This window comes from Entelurus aequoreus, linkage group LG20, assembly GCF_033978785.1.
Source record: "Entelurus aequoreus isolate RoL-2023_Sb linkage group LG20, RoL_Eaeq_v1.1, whole genome shotgun sequence".
In the NCBI taxonomy this organism is placed as follows: Eukaryota; Metazoa; Chordata; class Actinopteri; order Syngnathiformes; family Syngnathidae; genus Entelurus; species Entelurus aequoreus.
This window is the reverse complement of record NC_084750.1, coordinates 453849-477500: the sequence shown is the minus strand read 5'-3', so window position 1 is coordinate 477500 and position 23652 is coordinate 453849. Positions and strand designations below refer to the sequence as shown.

The 23652-nt window shown below is 38.8% G+C and overlaps 4 protein-coding genes and 1 long non-coding RNA gene across 5 annotated transcripts in view; 2 read left to right on the top strand and 3 right to left on the bottom strand.

Moving 5' to 3' along the window:
* The window catches only part of LOC133635796 (CBY1-interacting BAR domain-containing protein 1-like), an 11251-nt gene extending 500 nt beyond the window's left edge, over positions 1–10751 (bottom strand). The window contains exons 1-9 of the mRNA XM_062029086.1: positions 10717–10751; positions 3824–4058; positions 3682–3750; positions 1674–1775; positions 801–806; positions 622–726; positions 443–556; positions 264–383; positions 1–195 (exon numbers count right to left, since the gene is read on the bottom strand). The exon at positions 1–195 is cut by the window's left edge and continues 500 nt beyond it. Coding sequence (XP_061885070.1) covers positions 94–195; positions 264–383; positions 443–556; positions 622–726; positions 801–806; positions 1674–1775; positions 3682–3750; positions 3824–4058; positions 10717–10745 — 882 coding nt within the window. The 5' untranslated portion in view covers positions 10746–10751 and the 3' untranslated portion in view covers positions 1–93. The remainder of the gene's footprint in view (positions 196–263; positions 384–442; positions 557–621; positions 727–800; positions 807–1673; positions 1776–3681; positions 3751–3823; positions 4059–10716) is intronic.
* The window catches only part of LOC133635751 (uncharacterized), a 283249-nt gene that overhangs the window by 222043 nt on the left and 37554 nt on the right, over positions 1–23652 (top strand). The gene's annotated exons all lie outside the window — the stretch shown is intronic.
* On the bottom strand, positions 14268–18404 carry LOC133635797 (uncharacterized). Its single transcript, XR_009822124.1, has 3 exons — positions 18189–18404; positions 15959–16022; positions 14268–14565 (listed from the first exon to the last, which is right to left on the bottom strand). It is a non-coding gene; the product is annotated as an uncharacterized LOC133635797 (long non-coding RNA).
* On the top strand, positions 16085–22752 carry LOC133635770 (zinc finger protein 391-like). The gene is made up of 3 exons (XM_062029049.1): positions 16085–16428; positions 18066–18392; positions 19998–22752. The coding sequence occupies exons 1-3, from the start codon at positions 16308–16310 to the stop codon at positions 21116–21118; spliced, it is 1569 nt and encodes a 522-aa protein (XP_061885033.1). The 5' UTR covers positions 16085–16307; the 3' UTR covers positions 21119–22752.
* LOC133635783 (zinc finger protein OZF-like) overlaps positions 19993–23652 on the bottom strand; it is a 45302-nt gene continuing 41642 nt past the window's right edge. The window contains exons 2-3 of the transcript XR_009822121.1: positions 20176–20337; positions 19993–20089 (exon numbers count right to left, since the gene is read on the bottom strand). The gene's annotated coding sequence lies outside the window, so the exon portion shown is untranslated. The remainder of the gene's footprint in view (positions 20090–20175; positions 20338–23652) is intronic.

The window sequence follows — 23652 nt, the reverse complement described above, 5'->3', positions numbered from 1 at the left end:
AAGACAATTGAAAATAAAAAGCTAAATAAAAAGGCCAAGAAGTGATCAGACTCCAACACTGACCAGACGTCCTAAAAGGGCGGAGCTTCTTCATCAACTTTCCCCCTCAGAGTCATCATCCTCCTCTTCCTCAGATTCATCTTCATCCTCCTCTTCTTCCTCTCTGCTCGCTTGGCGTCCGGAGGCTCTCTGTTGCTACGGCGACCATCGGACGGGATCAGGACAGAGAAGGTGAGCGTGAAGCCAAAGAGGGCGGGACTTACCTGAAAAGATGTGGAGGCAGACAGGAAGCAGGCGGTGCCCTCGAGGGAAGTTCTTGAATTGGCCCTCACCATGTCGGAGCGCGTCAGGTAATCGGGGGGGTGCAGGGAACTTCTGAACACCTGAACGCAGCGTTTTAGGTCATGTGACTGCTGAGCCTCTGCGGGTGGGCGGAGCTTACCTTCAGGTCCTCCTCCTCCTCCACACTCTGGATGCTCTGATAAGCCAGCGTGTAAAGCTCCAAGGCCTTGGCGTGGAAGGACATCTCCACGGTAACAAAGTCGCTCAGGATTTTCTGTGAGGACAGAGACACTTTTCAAACGCCGCTTGGAGGCGTGGCTTGGACACGCCATCGCCCACCTTGAGGTCTTGGATCTTCTGCTTCTCAAACTCGTCCATGGTCTCCTCCAGTTGACGTGTCGTGCGCGTGGCGTCCATGGTGGCTCGCTGCAAGTCGCTCTCCGCCTGACGCGCACGAGGACGAAGTCATCATCACAACGCAAAATATTGTTGGTGTGCAAACATTTCTGTCAACGCACCTGAGACTGGGGGCGGAGTCAAGGTACATCACATATTCACATACTCTACTAACTCTATATACTGTATGATAGATATTGTACTGTACCTACTGTACTGTACTTACTGTATATACTCTACTTAATGTATACTCTACTTATTGTATATACTGTACTCACAGTATAAACTCTACTGTACTTACTGTATACACTTTACTGCACTCACTGTATATACTCTACTTATCGTATATACTGTACTCACTGTATAAACTGTACCTACTGTACTGTACTTACTGTATGTACTTGCTGTACTTATTGTATACTCTACTGTACTTACTGTATATACTCTACTTAATGTATAATCTACTCCACTGACTATATATACTGTACTCACTGTGTATACTCTATTGTACTTACTGTATATACTCAACTGTATGTACTGTTGAGTATATATATATACTGTACTGTACTTACTCTACATACTGTATTGTACTTACTGTATATACTGAGCTCTACAAATTGTACTGTGTCCACTGTGTATACGGTACTTTATTTACTGTATTACTCTACTGTACACACTGTAAGCAACATTATGTGTATACTGTACTCTACTTGCTGTATATACTCTACTGTATTTACTGTACAGTATATACTTTACATATTGTGCTGTACTTACAGTATATACTCAACTGTACATACTCTACAAACTATTCTTACTGTGTTGTGAATACTCTACTGTACTTTACATATTGTACTGTACATCCGGTATGTACTTTACTCTAATTTCGGTGTATACTATACTCTACTTACTGTATACACGACTGTACACACTTTATATACTGTACGCTACATTCTGTGTGTACACACACACACACAAACATTCCAGGTGAAAGATACGATGATTTGGCGGTCTGATGGGTTCTTCTGGCGAGTTCTTTCCAGCCGATCCATTTTTTTGGACTCCTGTGTTCTGGCGCTTTGAGTCGTCTTCACGTCATCCTAGGTGGACACACAAACACTTGTTGCTATGACGACAACCACACACTTGTTGCTATGACGACACACCCACACAATTGTTGCTGTGATGACAAACACTTGTTGCTATGACGACACATACACACTTGCTGCTATGACGACACATACACACTTGTTGCTATGACGACACATACCCACTCGCTGCTATGACGACGACGTACACACTTGCTGCTTTGACGACAAACACACACTTGTTACTATGACGACAGACTTTTTGCTATGACGACACATACACACTTGCTGCTTTGACGACAAACACACACTTGTTACTATGACGACAGACTTTTTGCTATGACGACACACACACACTTGTTGCTGTGACGACACACACACTTGTTGCTGTGATGACATACGCACCTGTTGCTGTGACGACACACTTGTTGCTATGACAACACTACGAATGTAATACTAAATGGTAGAATTATGAACCGCGGTAAAATTCAAGACGGTTAGTAATACGGTTCACATTTTTAATTACCGAAAATCTGTCATTTATGAATGCATTTTAGGCAACACTGCATGCATGTATCAGGGGATGTGTCGAGAACGTTGCCACAACTTGTTTAGAAAATCTTTAGGTTTTTTTTACTGGGATGCTCACTCGTCATTTATTTAACTTCTACTTTTATCAGCTTTCAAATAACATCAATACTAGCTATAATGTTTTGTCATCTCATTTAATTGAACGCAGGCTGTGAAAATTGTGTATTCGATGTGAGAGGTATCACTGCTGTTTATTGTTGTTGGCCAAACTGTTGCACTAAACCACTAGGAGACGTTGTTGGAGAATAACAAAGCTTGTTTATTTGACTTCATCTTCATTAGCCACACTGCTTTGTGTTTTATTTTGATATCAAAAAGTAAACACCATGTTTTTGACATAACTCGTGTTTTTTTCATTTCAAAGTTATTACTTTAAAAACCTTTCATGTGACACAGTATTTTGTTAATGTTTTATGGCGTACAGTTAATTCTTATACAACATGTTTCTGCTCAAACTCTTAATGGATCTGTCCCGATACAGCATCTACATGTACAGTACATTCAAATGTACATAACTTAAAAAAATACATCCCTCTATCAAAATGTAAAAATAGAGGTAAAGACGTCTTGTAATGAGAAAAAGATGACACGTTGATACTCTTAATGAACACATACACAAACATTTGTATTTAAATAAATGGGTAACGTTTATCTATAGCTTATTTATTAGACATTACAAATTACAGGATGGCGTCACGTTCACACCCCAACACTGTTTTAGCTAAAATAAAAAAATAATCCTGATTAATAATCGTGATTTCAATATTGATCAAAATAGTCTTAATTATTATTTTGGTCATAATTGTGCAGCCCTATGTATAAGACTAGATCTTATACATGAACACTATTTTTATTTATATGAACAAAAAGTGCAGTTACGTCTTATGGCCATCAGGTGCCATCTTGCAAAATTCTTACATTTGTTTTTATTTGTTTATCTCTTATGTCCATAAAGTGCTATATTGCACAATATTCACATGTATTTGTATTTATATTTGTTTTTTTTTTCTTCTGGCATATAACTGTGTTTATAATGTTTTTGTTGCTTTCATGTTCACATTTAATTTCTGCTTTTTATCTACAATAATGTTTCTTCTACAAAGAAAATTATTTTGAATGTGTTGTTTGTGTTTTTTTCTTCTTTTAAATAAAACTTGGTTAAAAGACTTCAGTGTAAGTACTTTCTGAAACTGTTGAGCACATTTAAGAATACCGCGATAATAATAACCGTGATAAGAAATGTTGACATTGTGACATCTCTAGACAACACACACTTGTTGCCATGACAACACAGTTCAGCAATGCTAGCAGGAATGCTAATGCTCACCCTTTTACGTTTGACCACAGCACCGTAACCTTTTAGCGGCTCGATCACTTTGGCCTCCAGTCGCTCCACCTGGAAGATAAAAAAAAAAACGTACCCAGAATAATGATAAGTAATTCATTATTATCAGTATTGTAATTATTACCTGCGCTTGGCGGTAGTCCTGAATCTTGGCCAGGTGACTCGCAAAATGCTTCAAACCCGTCTTGAGGCTGGGAGTCTCCGTGTCAGAATACTTGCCCAGCTCTCGCACCAGCAGGTCCGCCTTGTCCCGAAGACGCGCCGAGTTACGTCCGTACGACGCGAACATCTGACACATCTCGCCAAAATGCTTCTCCACGTTACTGATGCGCTCCTGAATCCTCTTTGTCTGATTGTCCCTGAACACACCGCTCATTAATAATGCATTCACATCTTCTATTTTATACGTCTTTAATACAACAATCATATCTGCTATTTTATACGTCTTTAATAACACATTCATCAGCTATTTTATACGTAACTAATAACACATTCATAACTCTTATTTTGTAAGTCTTTAATAACACATTCATACTTGCTATTTTCATCCATCCATCCATCCATCTTCTACCACTTGTCCCTGTCGGGGTTGTGGGGGGTGCTGCAGCCTATCCCAGCTGCATTCGGGCAGAAGGCGGGGCACACCCTGGACAAGTGTCCACCTCATGGCAGGGCCAACACAGATAGACAGAGAACATTCACACTCACATTCACACACTAGGGACCATTTAGTGTTGCCAATCAACCTATCAGGTGCATGTCTTTGGAGGGGAGAGGGGCCTATCCCCAGGTGCGTGTCTTTGGAGGTGGGAGGAAGCCGGAGTAGCCGGAGGGAACCCACGTAGTCACGCAGAGTACATGCAAACTCCAACACGAGCCCGGGGATCGAACCCAGGACCATCGTATTGTGAGGCACACGCACTAACCCCTGTAGTACCGTGCTGCACCTGCTATTTATACATCATTAATAACACATTCATATCTGCCATTATATACGTCGTGATTTCTGCTATTTTATACATCATCAACACATCCATAACTGTTATTTTATACGTCATTAATAACACATTTATAACTGTTATTTTATACATCATTAATACCACATTCATATCTGCTATTTTATGTCATAATAACACATTCATATCTGCTTATTTTATACATCATTAATAACACATTCATAACTGTTATTTTATACATCATTAATACCACATTCATATCTGCTATTTTATACATCATTAATACCACATTCATATCTGCTATTTTATGTCATAATAACACATTCATATCTGCTTATTTTATACATCATTAATAACACATTCATAACTGTTATTTTTAACCTCTTTAATAACACACTCATATTTGCTAATTTTCATAATTAACAACACATTCATATCTATTAATTTATACGTAATTAATAACATTCATATCTGCTATTTTATACATCATTAATAACACATTCATACCTATTATTTTAGACATCATTAATAATGCATTCATATCTACTATTTTATACATCATTATAACACATTTATAACCTATTTTATACATCATTATAACACATTTATAACCTATTTTAAACGTCATTATTAACACATTTATATCTGCTCTTTTTATTGTCATTAATAACACATTCACATCTGCTATTTTTCATCATTAACAACGCATTAATAACTGTTATTTTAAACGTTATTAATACCACATTCATAACTATTATTTTACACATCATTAATGACACATTTATATCTGCTATTTTTCATCATTAACCACACATTCATAACTGTTATTTTTAACCTCTTTAATAACACATTCATATTTGCTAATTTTCATAATTAACAACACATTCATATCTATTAATTTATACGTAATTAATAACATTCATATCTGCTATTTTATACATAATTAATAACACATTCATACCTATTATTTTATACATCATTAATAATGCATTCATATCTACTATTTTATACATCATTATAACACATTTATAACCTATTTTATACATCATTATAACACATTTATAACCTATTTTAAACGTCATTATTAACACATTTATATCTGCTCTTTTTATTGTCATTAATAACACATTCACATCTGCTATTTTTCATCATTAACAACGCATTCATAACTGTTATTTTAAACGTTATTAATACCACATTCATAACTATTATTTTATACATCATTAATGACACATTTATATCTGCTATTTTTCATCATTAACCACACATTCATAACTGTTATTTTATACGTCATTAATAATGGCCCTAGTGTGTGAATGTGAGTGTGAATGTTGTCTATCTGTGTTGGCGACTTGTCCAGGGTGTACCCCGCCTAACGTTCGAGTGCAGCTGAGATGGGCTCCAGCACCCCCCGCGACCCTGAGATGGACATGCGGTAGAAAATGGATGGATGTATGGATAATAACACATTTATATCTGCTATTTTTAACGTCATTAATAAAACATTCATATCTGCTATTTTTCATCATTAACAACACATTGTCTACTAATTTATACATCATTGATATTACATACATATTTGCTTTTTATACATCATTATTACATTAATATCTGCTTTTTATACAACATTAATAACCAATTCATAACTGTTATTTTACACGTCATTAATAATGCATTCATATCTGCTATTTTATACATCACTAATACCACATTCATAACTGTTATTTTATACGTCTTTAATAATACATTCATATGTGCTATTTTTCATCATTAACAACACATTCATATCTGATATTTTATACATCATTAGAGACATTCATACCTGTTATTTTATACGTCATTAATAATGGATTCATATCTGCTATCTTATATATCATTATAACACATTCATAACTGTTATTTCAGACGTCATTAATAACACATTTATATATGCTATTTTTAACGTCATTAATAACATACATATCTGCTATTTTTCATAATTAACACATTCATGTCTACTAATTTATACATCACTATTACATTCATATCTGCTTTTTATACATCATTATTATTACATTAATATCTGCTTTTTATACATCATTAATAACACATTCATAAATGTTATTTTATACATCATTAATAACACATTCATAACTGTTATCTTATACATCATTAATAACACATTTATATCTCCTATTTTTAACGTAATTAATAACACATTCATATCAGCTCTTTTACACGTCATTAACAACATTCATATCTACTAATTTATACGTCATTAATATTACATTCATATCTGCTTTTTATACATCATTAGTAACACATTCTTACATCTTTATTAACAAATTCATATCTGCTAGTTTATATGTCATTAACACATTCTTACCTCTTTAACAACACATTCATATCTATTTTATATGTCATTAATAACACATTTATGTGTATTTCTGTGTTTATCAGTGTTTACAACCACACAATATGAAACCCAATACCATACAACTCAACTGTTATTTTATGTTTGCTTACAAAACAAGATATTTTGAATGATAAAATTATGTGTGTTGTACTTTTGTAGCTGTATGTTGATAATAGCGTCTTTGGAGTGGCAGCTGGTTGCATCAGCTCATCCATCCATCCATTTTCTACCCCTTGTCCCTTTCGGGGTTGCGGGGGGTGCTGGAGGCTATCTCAGCCGCAGTCGGGCGGAAGTCGGTGTACACCCTGGACAAGTCGCTCAGTGCTCCTCTAATGTCTTTTCTGTCCTTTGTGTCCTTTAATATTTTGTCTGTCCTTTGCGTCCTTGAATGTTTTGCTCTCGTTTCATACCAAGATGGCCGCCACGGCCCTGTACTCTCTGGTCATTAAGTTGATTTTTGTTTCTTGCATTTAGCAAAGAGCCCAGTGTACTCCCAAGTCCAAATCCGTGTGTGTAAACATACTTGGCCAATACAATTGATTCTGATAACATACAACCAACTTTGTTTGTTTACAAAACAACATATTACACAAATGCGCTCACTGACAGTATAGTTCGCACTCTTTGAAAAGATAAATAATGGACAATGATATGTTTACAATATGCAAGACGGGAGATGAGGGACTGCTGCGCCATATTTCTCACAGAAACGGGGCTGAAACCATCCGTTCCGGACGAGGCAGTTAGCATCGAGGGGCTAACAATGTTTCGGTCGGACAGGAGCAGCACTCTCACCGGTAAATCCCGAGGCGGTGGTGTTTGCATAGACATCAACAACAACTAGTGCAACAATGGGAATATAGTCTCATGTCACTGCTCTAGCGATGTAGACCTATTAACTATAAAATGCAGGCCATTTTATTTACCCCGTGAATTCAGTGCTATGATCTTCACAGCAGTGTACATTCCTCCCAGTGCTAACATCAAACAAGCCTTGAATGCTTTGTACTTCTCTGTCAATGAACTGCAATCTACACATCCAGAGGGAGTTTTCATCGTGGCAGGGGACTTTAATCAAGCTAACATGAAAACTGTGTTCCCCCATTTCCATCAATATGGGAATTTTGGAACCAGGGGTGGAAGCACGCTGGACCTGGTGTACAGCAATATTAAGCACACGTTCAAAGCTGCACCACGCCCCCACCTCGGCTCCTCAAACCATCTATCTGTGATGCTATTTCCTGCATACAAGCCCCTGCTGATCAGAAAGCAAGCTACAGTGAAGCAGGTGAGGACCTGGCCAGAGGGAGCAATAGAAACATTACAAGACTGCTTCGAAAGCACAGACTGGAGCATGTTCAAGGCAGCCGCCACTGACAATCATCACACATGTGTTGAGTAGTATGCAGAGTCTGTGTCCGCATACATTCAGAAGTGCCTGGAGGATGTTAGTGTGATCAAGAACATCCCCACACGGGCCAACGAGAAACCCTGGATGAACAGTGAGGTACGTGCAATGCTGAAGGCTCGGAACAAGGCTTTTAAATCTGGCGACATGGTAGCACTTAAAACAGCCAGAGCTAACCTGAACCATGCCATTAGGGTTGCAAAGCGTGCTCACAGTCAGAAAGCGCAGGACTTCTTCGAGAACCCCACGAACACTAGACGAATGTGGCAGGGCATACATGTCATCACAGACTATAAAGCTGCCCCCCATCCCTGTGACAACAGCATCAGCTTCCTTAACGACCTAAACAACCACTTTGTAAGGTTTGAGGCACTTGACACCACTCCGGCGAGGAAATCCATCTCTCGCTCTGATGAGCAGTCGCTCAACCCGGAGACAGTGGATGTCCGGAAAACCTTGAGGAGAGTGAACCCCTGGAAAGCAGCAGGACCTGATGTCATTCCGGGCAGGGTGCTTAAGGGATGTGCAGACCAGCTGGCTGGGGTTCTTACAGACATCTTCAACACCTTGCTGACCCAGGCTGTGGTACCATCATGTTTTAAGACAGCCACAATCATTCCAGTGCCTAAAAACCCCACAAGCTCCTCCCTCAATGATTATCGCCCCGTGGCACTCACCCCCATCATAATAAAGGGCTTTGAGAGGCTGGTAAAGGAATTCATTGTCTCCAAACTTCCCCCCACATTCGACCCATACCAGTTTGCTTATCGCCCTAACCGCTCCACGGAGGCCGCCATCTCCTCTGCACTCCACCTGAGGTTATAACATCTGGAAGGAAAGGACACACACGTGCGGATGTTGTTTCTGGACTTCAGCTCGGCGTTCAACACCATCATCCCGGAGCACTTTGTGAGCAAACTGGCCCCCCTTGGATTCAGTACCCCCCTATGCAACTGGTTGTTTGACTTCCTCACAGACAGACCCCAGTCTGTGAGAGTGGGTGACAACAACTCCAGTGCCATTTCCCTGAGCACCGGCTCCCCCCAGGGCTGCGTCCTGAGTCCGCTGCTGTTCACATTGATGACCCATGACTGCTGCGCCAGGTCCACTACTAACCACATTGTGAAGTATGCAGACGACACGACAGTAGTGGGCCTCATCCGTGACAACAACGACATGGAGTACAGGGAGGAGGTAAAACATCTGGTTGACTGGTGCAGAACCAACAACCTGGTCCTGAACGTCGACAAGACCAAGGAGATCATCGTCGACTTCAGGAAGCACCAGTCCAGCCATGCTCCACTCTTCATCAATGGTACAGCGGTGGAGATGGTAAGCAGCACCAAGTTCCTGGAGGTGCAGATAACTGACAATATGACCTGGTCCCTACACACCGTAGCTCTTGTAAAAAGAGCTCAGCAGCGCATGCACTTTTTGCGTCGGATGAAAAGAGCACAGCTTCCCCCCATTCTCACCACATTCTACAGAGGCACTATAGAGAGCCTACTGACCAACTGCATCTCTGTCTGGACTGGAGCCTGCAGTGCCTCAGACTGGAAGTGTCTGCAGAGAGTGGTGAGGACAGCGGAAAAGATCATCAGGACTCCCCTTCCTCCTATCCAGGAAATCGCAAAAAGCCGCTGCCTGACCAGGGCTCAGAAAATCTGCAGAGACTCCTCCCACCCCCACCAAGGACTGTTTTCACTGCTGGACTCTAGAAAGAGGTTCTGTAACAGCTTCTTCCCTCAGGCCGTAAAACTCTTCAACGCATTAAAATAATCCCCTCAATTAGCCCCCAAAATGGATTAACTCGCTGGAATATAAAGACAATATAACATACATCCATAAACGTGGAAACATATGCAAAAGTGCAATATATTTATCTGAACAGTAATCTATTTATTTATATCTGCACCTTATTGCGCTTTTATCCTGCACTACCATGAGCTAATGCAACGACATTTCGTTCTTATCTGTACTGTAAAGTTCACATTTTGAATGACAATAAAAGGAAGTCTAAGTCTAAGAGTCTAAGTTTACGTCTGCTTCCTCGTACTCCTTTTCGGGACAAGTTGTGACGGGAAAGTGTCAATATTGTTGTAGCATATTGTAAGTGAATGCATGTTCGCAATAAACTAATACCATAACCATAACTTCAACTTGGCACTGCTCGCACTAGTTCGGTAACATGGTCATTACCATGACGACTGGAACCGAACCTTGCAAAACATGATGAACAAACAATAAATAAATCATACCTCATCCGGGCGTCGGGTGTCCGACTCATCTGTGCTGAGAGGAATCACCAACAAATGTAACAAATTAACCAAATCTAACGTCAAAGGTCGACGATAACTGAGGATAGCGACTTAGCATGCGATGCCAACACCTAGCAGGGTATCGTCTCGGCAGTTCGGAGTCATACAGAAGGTCTTTGAAGAAGCAGAAGAAGAAGAAGCTATTTGAACGGCCTTTCAGGGAAGAGGAAGGGAAATAGAAATCCAGGAGGCGGAAGTAGAAGACAACAGCTCTGCTGGCGGCAATCGCGATTTCTACTGAGTGCAACCGTTGCCCCTAGAGGTCGGGGGAGGAAGCAGCAACTGTAATGTGAATGTATCCAACATGGGTGATAGTACCATAGACATCTTATAAGTAGACACAGCATTGGCTGCTGTGACGGGAGACATTTGGCCGCCATCTTGAAGTGGTGATGAGGAGCCGGCGAGCAGCCTAAACTGACAGTTGACAGGTAGAAAACAAAGATGCCGGGCTGGTGTTCAGCGTTTTCCTGCTCAAATGAGCGGACTGTTGAAAATAGGAATCGGGGGATTACTTTTCACAAGTAAGATTTAACATGAACGTACTATTGGTTGTGTTTTGTGAAAAGAATATTACCACAGAGTTGAGAAGGAGCAAAGATCTTCAATAGTACTGAAATCGTAGCCACTAGCAAACACGAGTTTGACGCTAACAGAATTGCTTGTCAATGAAATTAATTACATTTAAAAATGTCATACTGGAATAACATAAAGTTGAATAAATGATTAAGATAAAGATTGTTAGACAGAATTTGGTTTTATTCTGAATCCAGTGAAACAGATTGGTGGTTTTAGCTGACTTTCAGGTGTTTATATATGTTTATGTTTAAGTATTTGGCAGACGCTTTTATCCAAAGCGACATACATAAAAAATACATATAAAACAAATCACTGTAAACATGATGATTTAAGGGAAGAATGTAATACACAATATCAATACAAAGTGTCAAGACAGAATAAACTCTGCTGCTGCAGCAACAGAGATACAGTCTATAGGTCCCTAAGACATACCTGCCAACCCTCCTGATTTTTCCGGGAGACTCCCGAATTTCAGTGGCCCTCCCAAAAATCTCCCGGGGCAACCATTCTCCCGAATTTCTCCCGATTTTCACCCGGACAACAATATTGAGGGCGTGCCGTGATGGCACTGCCTTTAGCGTCCTCTACAACCGGTTGTCGCGTTCGCTTTTACTCCATACAACCAGCGTGCCGGCCCAGTCACATGTTGTATACGGCTTCTGCAGACATGTAAGTGACTGCAAGACATACTTGATCAACAGCCATACAGTCACACTGAGTGTGGCCGTATAAACAACTTTAACACTGTTACAAATATGCGCCACACTGTGAACCCACACCAAACAAGAATGACAAACCCATTTCGGGAGAACATCCGCACCGTAACACAACAGAACAAATACCCCAGAATCCCTTGTAGCTCTAAATCTTCCGGGCTACAATATACACCCCCCCCTCCCCCCCATCTTATATAGGATATAAGCATGTATATATAACCTAATCATTTTGTTTCTTCAATTTAAAAATAGCTGACAGTTTTTTTCCCCCTTCTTTGGGATTATATTCCCAGTTTTGATCTCGGACGTCTGGTCACTTATAGCATATAAGAATATTCTATTACTGTTAGCAAACTATAAATAATAAAACACGTCAAAACATGTGTCCTTTATCATAGCTACACTATGACAAAAAAACGCGTGAAAATCAGTGGTATTCAGTGAGGTAAGATTAATTAAATGCACTGACAGTCATTGAGTGGAGCGGATCACCACTCCAAGATGGCGGCCCCGCGTCTCAGCAGCGCCAGTAGGCAGTAGCGGTCGATGCTGCGTCTATTTATAAGATGTCTATGGATAGTACGGACTGAGGGAATGAGGACATGGCTTGGCAGGACGTTACAAGGAAAAAGAAAGACAGAAGCATTACTCTGCTAAGTGACAGCTCTGGATCAGAGTTCGAAGGTACGGCAGCAGAAAGATCGGTAAAAGCAGTGACGTGCTGTCAGGGGAGGCAAGTGAGGCAGTGCCTCACTTTGCCACCAGGGGGTAAAAGTCTTAACCATGACATGTTCAAAAACGAAGTAATAAAATAAAATAATTTTTTATATTTCTCTTTTGGTCTATGCTTTTCTATGTGATTTTGGTGTGGTTCCTGTGTATTTTGATCATTTTCATGGTCAAAATCGCGGAAATTCCCTGTTTCCTAATGAAAATAACACGGAAGTTGAGAAGTGAGGCAGACACAGGTGGTGCCTCCACGGCTACACACAAAGTGTATTGAGCGTGTGCATGTGAGGGGGCGCGTGCTTGTTGCCACTGGGAAAAGGTAGGCCATGAGGCAGCAAGTACCTCTGCCTCAAGGTAGGGGGCGATATATTGTCAACTTGCAGTTCAATGCCTCAGCAGTACTCTGACTCGCCACACTGGGACAAGTGGGGGCGCTCAAGCTAGTAGACACATGTCTCTCCAGCGGAAGCCAGCCTTTTTTCTCTTTTTTTTAAACTGTATTTATAACAAACATGGCATTTTTATTAAGAGTAAGCCACCGTTTGTGGGTGTTTTTTGTCAGATGCAAAAAATATTGTTTTATTGCTTGGAATGAAATTGAAATAAATGAATGTGTCTGCCAATATGGATGATTATATACTGTATCCAAGATTAAATACTTCTCTAAACTGGACTTTAAGACAAAATGAATGTGATCATACAAAGTACGTTTTCATAGAGGATAGCTATTGCTGCTTGAGATACACATACAGAAAGGTAAGATACACTCACAATACTTTATTTATTTTGTTAAAAGCAAATTGTTACGGTACAGGGGAAGAAAACGGCACAGAATGCATGACGTCGTTTTAGCTCTATTTATTATATATATACAATATGCAAATATGATAATTATTTAATAACAACTTTTTCAAATACTTTTTGGACCCATTTATATCATAATATCATTATGATAACGTTTTTATGAAAGCAAATTACTCCCTTCTTTTTCCTGTTATTCTAATGTGCAACCTAAATCAACAATGATTAGAGCTGCACATATGAATTTAAGTTAAAAAAAAAAGTAGAAAAAAAACCCTCCAAAAGTATCTATGCCTCACCTGGTGTATAGTTCACCGCACGTCACTGGGTAAAAGCCAGTAGGTCTGACATTAAATCTATAAATGAGCCAGATAAATGGAAAGTAATGATGACGTTTTTAGAAGGAGTGCAATTTCATCCAATCAAGATGGCAAAAGAGATAGAAAAGCATGCAAGCAAAATCAAGTTTGCCAAATTCCTCAGCAACAGGAGGCTGCTGATTTTTGCAAAATATAAAGCACTACTCTATTCACTACTACGCACTGATAAGATGGGTGAGCAAAGAGTAAATGTAGGAATCCGTCCATTGAGGGGAGGGCTAAGGTCAGCTGTACGACAGGGGAAGCACAGCTCTCACCTCTTCCAGTGAGGCCACCTCAGACGCCACCAGCAACCCCAGTGGGCCTGCGGATGCCAGCTCTGGACACGCAGACAGCCCAGCCGCCTGCTGCTCCAGCTCTGGACACGGCAACAGCTCAGCCGCCTGCTGTTCCAGCTCTGGACACGCCGACAGCCCAGCCGCCTCAGCTCTGGATACGCCAACAGCCCAGCCGCCTGCTGTTTCAGCTATTGACATGCCATCTTCGTCTCCAGTGGGTCGTCCCACGGCGCCGCCATCTTCGTCTCCAGCGGGCCGTCCCACGGCGCCGCTATCTGCTCCAGTGGGTCCATCATCGGTGCTTGTCTGCAACATTTTCGCAGAGATAGATAGAAGGGAAATATGGTGTAATAAATGCAATTTTAGGGAAGGAGGAAAACACTAAATAATGTAGCAAGGCTCTAATAGGATATCTTAATATCACAGGTTTAATACTTAAAGTGTAGGTTGTTTTGTTTTGTTTTGTAAGTTTTTCCTCTTGTTATGTGTGGTTTTGTGTAAATACATATTTTATATGTATATACCAGGGGTCACCAACGCGGTGCCCGCGGGCACCAGGTAGCCCGTAAGGACCAGATGAGTAGCCCGCTGGCCTGTTCTAAAAATAGCTCAAATAGCAGCACTTACCAGTGAGCTGCCTCTATTTTTTAAATGATATTTATTTACTAGCAAGCTGGTCTCGCTTTGCCCGACATTTTTAATTCTAAGAGAGACAAAACTCAAATAGAATTTGAAAATCCAAGAAAATATTTTAAAGACTTGGTCTTCACTTGTTAAAATACATTCATAAATTGTTTTACTTTGCTTCTTATAACTTTCAGAAAGACAATTTACGAAAAAAAATACAACCTTAAAAATGATTTTAGGATTTTTAAACACATATACCTTTTTACCTTTTAAATTCCTTCCTCTTCTTTACTGACAATTAAAATCAATGTTCAAGTAAAAAAAAAATTTTTTATTGTGAAGAATATTAAATACATTTTAATTTAATTCTTCATTTTAGCTTCTGTTTTTTCGACGAAGAATATTTGTGAAATATTTCTTCAAACTTATTATGATTAAAATTTAAAAAAAATCATTCTGGCTAATCTAGAAAATCTGTAGAATCAAATTTAAATCTTATTTCAAGGTATTTTGAATGTCTTTTAAAATTTTTGTTCTGGAAAATCTAGAAGAAATAATGATTTGTCTTTGTTAGAAATATAGCTTGGTCCAATTTGTTATATATTCTAACAAAGTGCAGATTGGATTTTAACCTATTTAAAACATGTCATCAAAATTCTAAAATTAATCTTAATCAGGAAAAATTACTAATGATGTTCCATAAATTATTTTTTTTATTTTTTTCAAAAATATTCGAATTAGCTAGTTTTTGTCTTCTTTTTTTCGGTTGAATTTTGAATTTTAAAGAGTCGAAATTGAAGATAAACTATGTTTCAAAATTTAATTGTCATTTTTTTTCGTGTTTTCTCCTCTTTTAAACCGTTCAATTAAGTGTAAATATCATTAATTATTAATAATAACATAGAGTTAAAGGTAAATTGAGCAAATTGGTTATTTCTGGCAATTTATTTAAGTGTGTATCAAACTGGTAGCCCTTCACATTAATCACTACCCAAGAAGTAGCTCTTGCTTTCAAAAAGGTTGGTGACCCCTGGTATATACCAACAACATAGTCTGTAATCCAAGTACTCACCCTGAGAATCCACACTCCAGTACAGTAGGTGGCGTAATGCACCTATAACGTTGATTGCGATCCGCTGTAAAATGAAGAAGAAGAAGAAGGACGGAAAAAAAAAACAAGATGGCGTTTGACGTGGAAGGCGTCATTGTGGTTATTACAGTTAATTTATCTAAATCAGTACAAACATGCACACATACATGTCGTTTAATAGATTAGTTTGAGTGCACTTTCACGCTTCTCGTGCTAGTTTAGCCTGCTAGTTAGCTTAGCGGGTTAGCTGTTAACAAATAGACGCGGAAGTTATCAACACATCGCTAAGCAGAGATCAAGTGTGAGTGTAAAGTGTTGTGATTGTGTGAAAATGTGCGAAAGAACGATAGCAGAGTACGAGCAGGAAATGTTTCCAACAAAAGTGAAGAAGCGACAACCTCAACTACTGGACGCTGTTTTCAAGAAACATCAAGTAGTGTTACAAACAGCAGGTATGTTTATGTTTTACCCTCACATGTTTACTAACTTTATATTTGATTATTAACACTATTCTTAAGTATTTATTAAGTATAATCTTTTAAAACAAAAACTATAACAGCACATAGATTAGTTCAAGGGGGAACTGCACTTATTTGGGAATGTTACCTACCATTCACAATCATTATGAAATACATGACGACGGATGTATTTTTGTAATGTATTCTAACTCGTAAATAAAAGTCAGCTAACAATGGAGTCAATGAGAGGTACTCTATTCTACCCATAGAACCCAATAAATAACCATCTAAAAACCCATCTATAGCCGTTAAGCCCATACATCTACCATGAATTGATTAACGTGGACCCCGACTTAAACAAGTTGAAAAACTTATTCGGGTGTTACCATTTAGTGGTCAATTGTACAGAATATGTACTGTACTGTGCAATCTACTAATAAAAGTCTCAATCAATCAATCAACATCAGACAAAGCAAAATTGCTGGGCATTGTCCTCAATTGTCAACTATCATGGCCTGAGCATATGAATACAATGGTTAGCAAAGTGGGTCGTGGTATAGCAGTCGCCGGAAAGTGTTTTTCCTATGTACGTTCTAACATCCAGGGTCAAGTTTGTAAATTATTAATTATGTGTCACTTGGATTATTGCTCAACAGTATGGTCACCCACAGCTGATACAAATATTGTTAAATTACAGATTTCTCAGAACATGGCTGCTAGACATGCACTGGGCTGTTATATTAGAACTAGTATTGATAAGATGCATTCTAGCCTCTCATGACTCACTATTTAGCAAAGGATGTCTTCAGCTTTGGCCACATTTTGCTGTTGCGTGACCAACACAAAAATTGCCCTCATTTTTGTTTGACCAGATCGACTCCTGCATATGCTGTTAACGGTCATGTTGTCATACCTCGTTCAAAGACAAACTCAATGAAAAAAACAGTCATTTATAGAGCCATTGCTTTTTGGAATAATTAACCATTCCATATTCGTCTAATAAAAGTTAAATCAGCCTCTAGAAAAAGAGTACAAATGTATTTAATGGAATGGAAATGACCACAGTTGAGACAATAACATTAAACACAATTAATTTGTTATATTTTATGTCCTATTTTGAACCTGTGTTAATGTTCATGTTGATTGACGCAATTTCATCTTTTTTTTAACGTATTTTATACATTTATTGATAGGGATAGATTATATTTTGAACTCATGTACAATCTTTTAGTTGTATTTTTGTGTTTTTAATGTGTTTTGCAATGTTTTGAACCGTTTCGTAATATGTGACGAGTGACATGTTAAAAGCAGGAAGAGGCTGTGATATAATGCTTTTAACATTTGGGAAAGTTAGCGCCCTCTCGGCGGCCGCATACATGTGGCAAACAGACCCTTTTTGCGGTTAGCAAGAGTTGAATGAGAAGTGTGTGTGCATAGCTCGCCAGTGTTGTTTTTACAGATGTAAAAAAAAAAAAAAGTCTTCTCCACAAAATATTGAATAACTTACAAGAGGACATAAGTCATACATTTTCCCACCACACTGTCCACTTGTTAGACATTTACATTAAATGTACTTTATAATATTTGACATGTTTTAGTGAAAATTAGTTTGTTTTGTTTTTGTTCTGCAGACATCCAGCAGCTGATTAAATGTCAAGAAGAATGTCTCTGTCATACGCAGATCCTTCCAAGATCCTCTTGGAAGCAAGAGGATCTACAGCCCCCCCATGATAAAGAGGGAGAGGAGGACTCACCCCCTCACATTGAAGAAGGAGAAGAGGAGGAGCCAGAGCCATCCCACATTAAAGAGGGAGATCTCTGGATCAGCCAGGAGGGAGAGTGTCTTCTAGGGCAGGAGGAGGCTGATCTCACCAAGTTTCCACTGACTGTTGTCTCTGTGAAGACTGAAGACCATGAAGACAAACCACCTGAGTCCTCACAGCTTCATCACAGTCCAAGTAAGCACAACATCCACATATCCTCTAATACAATGTTTGTAACAGATGTTCATCCAGGGTCCAACATTCTCAGGGTGGAGATATACAGTACTTGCTTGTTAACACGACCATTTCCAGTAAAAGTATACTTTGTTAGAGGGGAACTGCATTTAAAAAACAATCCTCATGTAAGACAAGAACACATAGGTTTTTCCATTTTATGCATTCTAATTTTAAAATACGGCAAGTACAAGGTGGCTAACAATGAAGCTAATACGAGTCCTCTATTGTGCCCTCTAAAAAAACATCCAAAAACCACCAGCAGTACTTCATTTACATGTCATGACCTGTTGGAGCCATCTAAAAAGAAATGACAAATGACGCATTTTCGTTGGTTTTGAGCGGTGACGCAATCAATGCAGGCTGTCTCCTTGATAATCAACCTGACACAGGTGCGCGAGCTGCGCACACAAGAGACGCCAGCAGAAATAGTTTTCGACCGCTCGGTACCGCTCAGTATTGAACCTTAGTTTGAAATCAAAAGAAAGTACAAAGCGTTTAAGTGATGCTGTTTTGGTTTTGTTTATTGATTTGGTTTGTTTACTTTCACATAGCATACACTCGCAACACGTATTTTGCTAATTCAAACACTCACCCACTACAACCTGGACATCTTCAAGCAAAACGACAGCAAGCAAGTGATACCGCAGCGTGTTGAGAATTCCATCCCGAGGCGCCCTTAAGGCTTATATTTGTTTGAAAGCCGAGCCAACATGACCGAAATATTAACAAGTATTAGAGATAAGGTTATTATAAGCACTAACACAGACAAACTATTTTAGCAGCGGCGTGATCACAGAGAGCTAACTAGCTTATGCTGCTATATTGACATAATGAGCTGCTGCATCGCCTCAGAGTTGGTGAAAGTTAATTTGAGATTATAAATCATGCATATCACCTGGATAGTAGGAGGTTGCGGACATAAACCCACAAGTTGGTCAACTTTGACCTCCAACTTAGACCTGAAGATGGTCAGAAAGACACGAAAAAAACACTTTTTTAACTGATTATGATGAATTGTTGATGTAAAGGGGAAGATATAAACATCCCATCAGTCTCTATCCCAGTGAGAGCAGACATTGTACAGTAAGTGATTGTTTTATTATGTTTGTATATCTTGAATTGCATTTAGCAATACTGCTACACGATGCTTAGTGTTTCTATAAAGCTGCATCTGTTTAGCTTCTAAACCTTGTAGATCATCCTCTTTATATTCAGGATCAAAAATATAAGTTTCTGGATCATCATTTGTCCCAAAGTAGTCTTTGGTGTCTTTCATCAAGTCTGCCATGATTAGTAGTGTTGTTGGTGTTAAAGGGAAAGTAAACAATGTTATGCGTCTGTGAAATTAATACACCACCGTATGCTTAAAAAGACCTTAATGCGTAATTATTACATATTATGAATGTTACTACATGACTTATATACTTACAGTGTGTATATAAAACCGTGATGAAGGTTTTTGGATGTTTTTTTTAGAGAGCTTTATAGGCGGAATAGAGCGACTCCCATTGGCTCCAATGTTAGCTGACTCTTGTTAGCGTTGATTTATTTACTTGCCTGCAGATGTCCAGCAGCTGTTTGGTTGTCAAGAAAAATGTCTTCTACAGCCGCAAGGTGGTAGCTTCACTTTAAAGCAGGAGGATCCACAGTCCCCCCTTATTAAAGAGGAAGAGGAAGAGGAGGAAGTGTGGATCAGTCAGGAGGGAGAGTGTCTTCTAGGGCAGGAGGAGGCTGATCTCACCAAGTTTCCACTGACTGTTGTCTCTGTGAAGACTGAAGACCATGAAGACAAACCACCTGAGTCCTCACAGCTTCATCACAGTCCAAGTGATGAGAACATAGAGGTGGAGCCTCCAAGCAGCAGCTCAACTCAACACATGACAACAGAAGCTGATGGAGACCACTGTGGAGGATCACAAGCAGACAAGCTCTTAGCTCCACTATCAGATAGTGACGACATAACGTCAGACGTTGATGTAAATATGGAATCACACATGAGAAGACACACAGGAGAAAAACCCTTTAGTTGTTTAGTTTGCACAAAGAGCTTCGTTAGAAAATGGCAGTTGACACGACATATGACAATACACACAGGAGAAAGACCTTATATGTGTTCTGTTTGTGCAAAAGGCTTTGTTAGAAACTCTCATTTGTCTCGTCACATGAGAACACACACAGGAGAAAAACCTTTCTTTTGTTCAGTGTGCGGTGAAAGATTCGCTTTCAAATGTAACATGCAAATACACATGAGAACACACACAGGAGAAACCCCCGACAGTTGTTCTGTTTGTGCAAAAGTCTTTGATAGAAAAGCTCATTTGTCTCGTCACATGAGATTACACACAGGAGAAAAACCTTTCAGTTGCTCAGAATGCGGTGTCAGATTCTCTTACAAATGTAATATGCAAATACATATGAGAACACACACGGGAGAAAAACCGTTCAGTTGTTCAGAATGTGGGCTCAGATTCTCTAACAAATGTAATATGCAAATACACATGAGAATTCACACGGGGGAAAAACCTTTCATGTGTTCGGTGTGTAATAAAACATTCTCTCGCAAACCTAATATGCTGTTACACATGAGAACACACACAGGAGAAAAACCTATAAGTTGTTCAGTGTGCGGCAAAAGATTCTCGCGCAAACGTACTATGCAATTACACTTAAAAACACACAGATGAGTTTCCTTTTTGAAAGTCCTCTTTCACTAATAATCTACTGCAGGGCTACTCGAGAGTTTGAAAATAAATTTGGGTCTGGACTACGAGTCAGCCTGGGCACAATCTGGACCCAGCCTTCCAACTTTATGTTATAAATATTAAAATATGGTTGAGTTTCCCGGTTACAAATTAAATAAAAACATGGTTTAGTGTATTTGAATATGATCCACAACAATCTGTTAAATATAACTGTTTCAATGTGTCACTTAAAGTCAAAATTGGAATAATATCCCATTCTCATAAAAGTGTTTAAAATACTTCCACAGGAATACATCACACCCTGACCTTTAACAGTTATCCTGACCAGGGTTTCCGCGGGTTATTAAAAAGCATTAAAAGTCATTAAATGAATTTTGCAACATTTTAGGCCTGAAATGACATTAAAAATCATTAATGATGTCCAGAGACATTAAAAAATGTCTTACAATTGTTATCGATAGTCAATAAGTCGATTATTTTAACAACAAATCAGAATTAACTTGATAACTTTGCCATAAATTCATCCATAAATTATAAATTTCATTTTTTCATCTCTGGCTTTCTAAATGGATACAAGAGGTCTCACTCTGGGCATCACTCTCAGCACCTGAGCATGTTTATTTGACAATGGACCTAAATGGACAGACGGAGAGAAGCCTCTTGTCAATCATCCACAATCTTTGTTTCGGTGAGCAGGCAGGCTGCTAGCTTACACAAAATACAAGAAGCACTAGGCGCAAACAAGATGATCATAAAGCCAAATGTTCCTGTTTGGGAATATTTCATCTTCAAACTGAATGAGCAATATGAGTCCATCAGCACGGCCCAACTAGCAAGTCTGCAACTAAACAAGACAACAAAACAAACCGCCCAACCCAGTTTTTCCAATTGGGGAACAAACTCCACTTTAAGATGTTCAATATTTATTGAAGTACACATTTTGCTAACAGACATTAAGAGTCTATTTTATTATTGTGTTTGTTTACCTATTTTGGATAATGAAGTTACTGACTTTACAATAGTAAAAATCAACTACAGTAATGAAAATACTGTATGTTTATTGTGTTTAATGGGATGCCTTATTAGTATTATTATGTATATAATTAATACTTAATTCGGTCACAGTTAGTGGATACTATTCAGCTATTCAATATTATTATTGTCAAATGCTTACAATTTTGTCTTTATGGACAATTGCATGCTTCTGACTACATATAATAACGATCTGACTCAGGACATGGGCGTTGAGTTTGTTAAAAAAGCATTACATTAGTTTTGCTAAAGCCTACAGAAATTGCAGTCACAAAGGCTTGGAATGTGGAGCTCGCCTTGTCTGGAGCCTGCTTAGACTCTTTTCTGTTTTTCTTAAGTTTACTGGATATCATTTAACCATCTTACTAACATTTGTATTTTTAGTATTATGAAGATTTCTGACTCCAGGAGAATACAAAGGTGGCCAACTCCTGTAACAATAAAATAGAACTTGTGTTTCATTTTAGTTTATTTTGTTCATGTTGGTACCTTCTTTGTACAGCACGTGTGTCTCTTGCGTCAGTCATGTACATGTTGTACATTGTAAATAATGTAAATAATATAAATAATTCAATGTATATACTGTGATGATTAGCTTGTGTGATGACTGTATTATGCTGATAGTATATATTTGTACCATGAACCTTAAACAAGTTGAAAAACTTATTCGGCTGTTACCATTTAGTGGTCAATTGTACGGAATATGTACTGCACTGTGCAATCTACTAATAAACGTTTCAATCAATCAATCAATGTTGGGTTCATTTGGGTCAGGTGGATTCCAAAGCCAACCACTGGAGGGCGTGCTTAATGTCAGGTACATTGGACTTTCACGTTTCATAAAACAAATTACAATGACAAAAAAAACGAATTAACAAAAGACCAAATAATGATTACTTACGCAAACCAAATTAAAAACTGAAGAAACGATTTATAATTTCAGAAAACACAAATAAAACTTCTGAGAGCAGAAAGTGAATGCTCCAAATCACAGACTGACAGCTAAGTCAACCAATTATTTTGTCCTTGAGTCTTTACGCCATCTGTCTATTGCCATCCATCCATCCATTCATTTCAACCGCTTGTCCCTTTCGGGGTCGCCAAATGATTGAATAAACTCAATAAAATATGCCAAGGTTAAACGCCTGGCCTAAAATACTAAAAACGTTGCAAACAAAAGTGGGAACTTGCTACCGGCCAACATCAATTAAATGTGACACCTGATGTGTACACAATTACACATACTTGCCAACCCTCCCGATTTTCCCTGGAGGCTCCCGAATTTCAGTACCCCTCCCGAAAATCTCCCGGGGCAACCATTCTCCCGAATTCCTCCCGATTTCCACCCGATTAACAATTTTGGGGGCGTGCCTTAAAGGCACTGCCTTTAACGTCCTCTACAACCTGTCGTCACGTCCGCTTTTCCTCCATACAAACAGCGTGCCAGCATGGTCACATAATATATGCGGCCTTTACACCCACAT

Bases quoted from the DNA above. Each gene is read 5' to 3' on its own strand.
- LOC133635770 (XM_062029049.1), top strand. From the start codon at position 16,308: ATGTGCGAAAGAACGATAGCAGAGTACGAGCAGGAAATGTTTCCAACA. The intron at 16,429-18,065 runs GTATGTTTATGT...TTTGTTCTGCAG, and splicing joins AGTAGTGTTACAAACAGCAG to ACATCCAGCAGCTGATTAAA. The intron at 18,393-19,997 runs GTAAGCACAACA...ACTTGCCTGCAG, and splicing joins ACAGCTTCATCACAGTCCAA to ATGTCCAGCAGCTGTTTGGT.